The sequence below is a fragment of the Meriones unguiculatus genome, chromosome 7 (assembly GCF_030254825.1).
Source record: "Meriones unguiculatus strain TT.TT164.6M chromosome 7, Bangor_MerUng_6.1, whole genome shotgun sequence".
In the NCBI taxonomy this organism is placed as follows: domain Eukaryota; kingdom Metazoa; phylum Chordata; class Mammalia; order Rodentia; family Muridae; genus Meriones; species Meriones unguiculatus.
The window spans coordinates 87,183,670-87,189,820 of NC_083355.1; the positions used below are offsets into that span (position 1 = coordinate 87,183,670).

At 51.5% G+C, this 6,151-nt stretch overlaps 1 protein-coding gene across 3 annotated transcripts in view; it reads right to left on the minus strand.

The window, feature by feature from the left end:
* The window catches only part of Dcaf5 (DDB1 and CUL4 associated factor 5), an 88,905-nt gene extending 83,255 nt beyond the window's left edge, over positions 1–5,650 (minus strand). The window contains exon 1 of one of the 3 annotated variants that reach the window (XM_021633513.2): positions 5,279–5,650. In XM_021633513.2, the coding sequence (XP_021489188.1) occupies positions 5,279–5,492 (214 nt within the window). In that variant the 5' untranslated portion in view covers positions 5,493–5,650. The remainder of the gene's footprint in view (positions 1–5,278) is intronic. The other 2 variants (XM_021633512.2, XM_021633514.2) reach the window with 2 other exon arrangements.
* Positions 5,651–6,151: the final 501 nt, after the last annotated feature.

Genomic DNA, 6,151 nt, shown 5'->3' on the forward strand with positions numbered 1-6,151 from the left:
TCAAGGACTAAGTGTTTCTTGCAAGCAATCCTAATGATATTCGTAAGGTGAGAGCACTACATAGATGTAGGGACTATCCCGGAGTTGGCTTTTATGTATGTGGGTGCACGCTGGGATAGTTTACTTGCAGTTGTGGGGCTTGAACTTAGGGTTTCATGCCTGCTGGGCATGTGGTTTACCACTGATCTATATTCCCAGTTCCTGTATGTACATTTTCACTACCTCTTCAGTTTTTCCTTTTTCCTATTGTGTGCTCTTTTATAGGTTTGCTTTTTTTCCTTTGGAAACATGAGCCTAGGCTGGCCTCGATTTCACTGTATGGCCAAGGATGGCCTTAAATTTCTGATCCTCCTGCCTTTTACTTCTCAAGCACTAGGCTCACAGGCATCAACCATGCTGACAGCTTTGTCCAGCGCCAGGTTTATGTGGTGCTGGTGATCGGGCCCAGGACTTTGCGCATGCTAGACAAGCCCTCTGTCAACTGAACTACATCCCTAGCCTCAGCTCTCTCATGCATAGCAATTTCACTGACCGTTTATTACCATCTGTCTTGTAGTTAGGGCAATCTAGTACCCTTATTTTATGAATGAATGTTGAAGTAATTTACCTAAATTCATACGAGCTATGACTGCTAAGACTTCTAACTTCAAATCACATATCACCCTATATTAGGTGTTTGCCCACAGCTTGAATTCAATCCCCAGCATGACAACAAAGAAGTCACAAAACCATACTGTCTGCCCAATTTGCAGTGTTAGAAAAAATTGGCAACTATGAGTGACACCATAAATACCAAAAAGTTAAGAAAACAAATAGGTTTTATTATCCAATGTTTGCATTGTGTTCAGCAGCCTACATATACTTTGCATAATGGAAGTCTCATAACAACCCTTTGGGTAGGCCCTGGTATTCCCACTGCAGGCCAGAAAACAGCAGCACAGAACTCAGTACTGTGAAGTCACAGGTTCAAGTGGCCTAGCAATGATTTTAGGTACATGTCATGCCATAATACCACACTGCTTGCATGGCATCATTGCATTGCTGTTTCCTGATTGATAATAAACATAAAAGTAACTTTTTTGATGAAAATATTTTAATTTTCCTTAAAACCGGTCATGGCTGAAGCACTGGGGAGGTGGCAACAGGAGGATCAGAAGTTCAAACATGTGTGTATATTCCAGACTAAGAGAACTGAACAGAGAGCCCTGAAAACTAGGCTAATCACTCTATACATACCTACTACTAAGCCTGGTTTTTTTTTTTTTTCCTTTTCTTTTCTTTTCTAAGTAAAGGCTCTTGCTAAATAACCCACACTGTCTACTTTCAGTCTCCTACTTTAACCTCCTAAGTGGATGAAACTTCAAGCAAGTGTGTGTCACCATGGTCACTTTTCACAATGTTAAGTGTCAAATAAGACTAGAGAGATGTCTCAGCAGTTAAGAGCAATAGCTGCTCTTCCAGGGAACATGGTTCCAGGGAACAGCAGCACCACGTGGCGGCTCACAACCATCTCTAATTCCAATTTAAGGGGCTCTGAGAGCACCAGACATAGATATGGTACACAGACATACATGCACATAAGCCAACTATACACATAAAACAAATAAAATTTTAAAAAAACATAAGTGTCAAATAATTTAAAGTATCAACCATCCTCTCCCTTGTTGTCATAGCTGAACATTTTTTTTTTATTCTGATACCCTCGAAGTTACATTTATACTTGCAAGCCTCACTGTACCCTGGAAGACAGATTAACCATCAGGAGAGTGATATTTCCTTAAGCAATAACCCTTTATATGGCCACAGAAATCACACAAATATTTCTGTCCTAGGTCTTAAATAATTCTATCAAATCCTGTGTATTAGTTGCAAACTGTGGGCCTGGCCAAACTACTAGCAAATGAAAACAAATAACTACAGATACTCTGTCAGAGGTATCACTTCTCATAGGGGCTCTCACCAATCCAAAACAAGACACAAAAAAAACAACAAAATGCACAAAAGAACTCTAATTACCATCCCATCCCAGAGTCTGATATCCCACCTTACAGGGCACAGATACACTAGGCTCTTGCTAGTGTGTGATTACCCCCTCAGGTGATAATTGTTAATAGTAAGGGACTGTGACAGGTAGGAACAAATTACAAAGGGGTCAGGTGAGGGATCCCAGGGGGAGGATCAAGGAGTTCCCAGGTCAACCTCAGCTACATACTGAGTTCCATACTAGCCTGGGCTGAGACCTATTTCAATAAATCAAAGGAAAAAAAGCACGTAAATATGACACCTCAAATCGTTTTAAACCTGGAAAAATCACTGAAGGACTTCTCAAGGGAAAACTTATTTTTTAATTAGCTTTAACAAGTTACAGTGTCTTATGAATCTCCAAGGGGGCTTCCTTGTCAAATGCAGCAGGAAGAATTCTGTGTTAATACAAGCTGTTCTCATAATGCAAGGTGAGTTGCTTTTAACCAAAACTTGTGTTCTGGGAATAAACAATAGCTGACCCAAACTGGAAGGGCCAATAGAACTGACTGCTAAAAGAACTAAGAGCAAAAGCAGGAGTTGATAAAAACGGAAACAAACAAACAAACAGCAACAGAACTAGGAGTGTTGGAGGAGGGCTGGTGGGCTGGAACCCAGGAAGTACTGACTACTGGAGATGGATAAATCAAGGCTAGAGAAGGAACAGACTACCTAAAACCAGAATCTGTCCTATGCGACCAGCCCTTTTCCTCAGCATAAGCTGAAAGTAAGACCCTGGGGCATGATGGCTCACACTTGTCCCAGCACTCTGGACGCTAAGGCACCTGGGGCCAACCAGAACTTCAGTGTGAGACCCTGTCTCCTAAAAATAAAAAGAAATAAAGCAATATAAACTCAGGTCTAGGGAGGTAGAGACAGCAGGGTTAGGAGTTCAAGGTCATCCTTGGCGGCATACTGAGCTCAGGCCCACCTGAACTAGACTCACTCTCAAACAAAAACCAAAAAGAAATGAACTGGCCAAGACTAGAGATCATGGTGTGTTCAACTAAGATATAGAGGATGTAGAGGTGGGCTACATAGCAAGACCTTGTGACCAAAACAAAAAAAAAAAATGATCCTTAAGGTAAGGATCACAAAATGCATGCTGGAAGCACACACTGCTCAGTGGTCCTTCTGATGTTTGTTTTTTTCTTTTTTTAATGTATTAACTACTACTTCTCTGCCTTTGGGCTAAGTGTAAAATGTACAGGGTCATGCTGGAGCACATCTTTAATCGGAGCAGAGGCAGGGGGATCTCCGAGTTCGAGGCCAGCCTAGTCTACAGGGCAGGCAGGACTACACAGAGAAACCCTGTCTCAAAACAACAACAAAAAAGTAAAATGCATTAACTTTAAATGGGAGAAGTTTATGGTATGCACATTATATTTCAAGTTTACCCCTAAAGTGTGTTAGGCTGGGGCAATATGTGATCAGTTATGATTTATCCACTCATTGTAAGGGTATCCTCACTCACTCCGTAGGTACAGACTATCTGGGAGACCCTCTGTTGTAATACAGTAATCTCAGGAGAGAGCTGTATTACAAACAGAAACAGCCTTCAAAGAAGGGGTCTTTCTCCATTTTTGTACTTGGAATTTATTAGATAAAATTCTATGCCGTGGTGTGTGGAAGGAAGTTTTTTTAATGCAGGGGCTGCCTTGAAGTAGTCTATCAGGTTTCTTTGGGGAAGGGGGACAGTCACCTAGGGTCCAAACTGTATGCCAGGGGGAAATGATCTGGTGTGAAAAGGGGGGGGTCAGTTCTGGAGAAACCCCCGGTTTGTCCTGAAATAATCACAGACCTCTTTATCTCTGCTACCCACAAACTGGACCATACTCATGGTGTCACTTCCGCCTGTAACTTGCGAAGGAGACAGATGCTTTGCCCTAAAAGCCGAAGTTTCTGGAAAGCTGCCCAATGGCGCAAATTAGAAAGCCATTCGGACATCCACCTGGATGAAGTCGAGCGCCACGTCCAGGGCTGGGCTCCCCTTCAACCTTCCCAGCGTAAGAAAAGGAGTGCAGGAAGGAGGCAAGCAGGAAAGCCCGAACTGGTCTAGGCCCTTCGCAGCGCAGCGGGGTTTCTGGGAGCCGCCCCTTCCCAGGCGAGAGCCCAGCCTCACCCGCCCTCACCCGGGGCCACGACCCCGGGGAGGAGCGGGCGGCCGCCAGCGACCCCCGACCGCGGCGTACGCAGGCGCCGCCGCCGCCGCTCCGGCCCGGGCCTCCCCTGGAGCAATAGGCTATCGATTCAGCTGCCTGTCGCTAGGAGCCCCGGGAGAGTAAGGCCTACACCGCCCGGCCGGAGCCCCGGCCTCGATTGCACCACTTTCCCCACCCCAGCGAGGGGACCCTGGAGGCAAGTAGGCCCGTGGGGAGGGAGGGGGCGGAGGAGGCCAGCAGCCCCTGCAACAGGAGCCGCGGATGATGAAGGGAGGTGATGGGGCCCACCTCCCGCCGGCTAGTCTCTCGGGGGGTCGTCCCGAACCCCTGCTTCTGGAGCAGCGCATCCAAGTTCAAGCTGGTGCCCCCCACACACCCCCACCCCGGTCTCCGGAGCCCTCGGAACCATAATAAAAACAAGACGCGGAAGAGGCTACCAGTGCTTGAAGGGAGATGGGACTGGGCCCTGAGAGAGCCCGGGGAGGGGGGGAGGGGACGCCGCTCGGCCGCCCGTCACCACCCGCCCGACCCCGCTGGCCCCTCGGTGTCCCGCCCTGTCAACGCCGGCCTCCGGCTCCGAGGCCCCTTTTCTCCAAGATGCCCAAGACGAGGGGGGGCTCGAGCTTCCCCCCGGCCTCTGGCGCGCCTCGGCCTCTTCCCCGCTGCGAGACGCCCCCCACCAAGCGGCCCCCGCACCTTTTAAACTACGCAAAGGAAGAGTTTGCCATCCAACTTAGTCAAGCCGCAGCCTCGCCCCCATCCCCGACCCACACGGGTAGGGCAGACATCTGGAGGGACCACTTTGCACTTGAGATAAAGCGCATTAAAGACCTGTCAACCATTTTAGGTCTTTTTTTTTTTTCTTTATAGAAGACATCCTCTCCTTCCCCTTCCTCCTTCCCTCCCCCTCCCCCCCTCCCTCCCTCCCCCTGCAATGGTATTAATTTCACACCAAATCTTCCCACCGCTGGGAAGGGGTTGGGAAGGGCGGGGGTGGGGGGACACAGGGCAGCAGGAGGATGGCGGGGAAGGGCAAGGGGCAGCTGGAAGGGGCCCGGGAGGCGCGGGGAGGGGAAGGAAGTGGGTTGATTTACCTGAGACCAGCCACTGGCCTCCATTGTTGGAGAATTCAATGGCATTGACACAGCCGAAGTGGCCGAGAAGGTCCTTCTTGTAGAGGTTTCTGCAGCCCCGCAGGCGTCTCCTCTGAAAGTCCTGAGTGAGCAGGGGGTCCCCATGCAAGCCCCGCTGGGACAAGAAGCCCACCACTGACCTCATGCTGCCCCCCAGGCCAGTTCTCCTCTTCATGCTGGAACCGCCGCCGCCGCAGCTCGCGCCGCCGCCCCTCCCTCGGCCGCACGCCCGGCCGCCGCTCCCCTCCCGTCCCTCCCCGCGCGCCGCGGCGAGCCGGAGGCTTCCTCAGCCAGCCATGGCAGACGGAGCGAGGCGTGCAGACGGTCGGCGGCGTTCGCGGCTTCCTCACGGTCGTGTCCCTCCCTCCCCTTCCCCCTGAGGCTCCGCCCCTCCTCCGCCTCCTCCAGCAGCTGATCCACCCCCCCTCCACCTCCACGCCACCGCCACCACCCCCGCCCCCAGCTGCGGTCGCGCTTCCGCGGTGCGGGGCCCTTCCGCCGGCCGCCGGGCCGGAGAACGCGGGCGCCAGCCGCCCCTCCCCCACGGACGGCTGTCGGGAGACGGCGGGCGGCGGCTCGCAGCGGCTGCTGCCCGCGCCTAGCCGCGGTTGGCGCTGGACGGCGGCCTCGGTGCGCCCCCGGCGCGCCGCACTCTGTGAAGTTGGACGCGCGTAACAATCACGGTGGTGGTGGCGGCGGCCCGGCGGCCGGCTCACCCCTCCTTCCCTGGAGGGGGCCAGCGGCTCGGCCGGCGCTGCTCGCTGCCTCTTGGGGTGCCCAGTCCCGGTCCAAGTGAGGGAACCCGAGATTGGACCCTCTAGAAGGAGGTTGTCT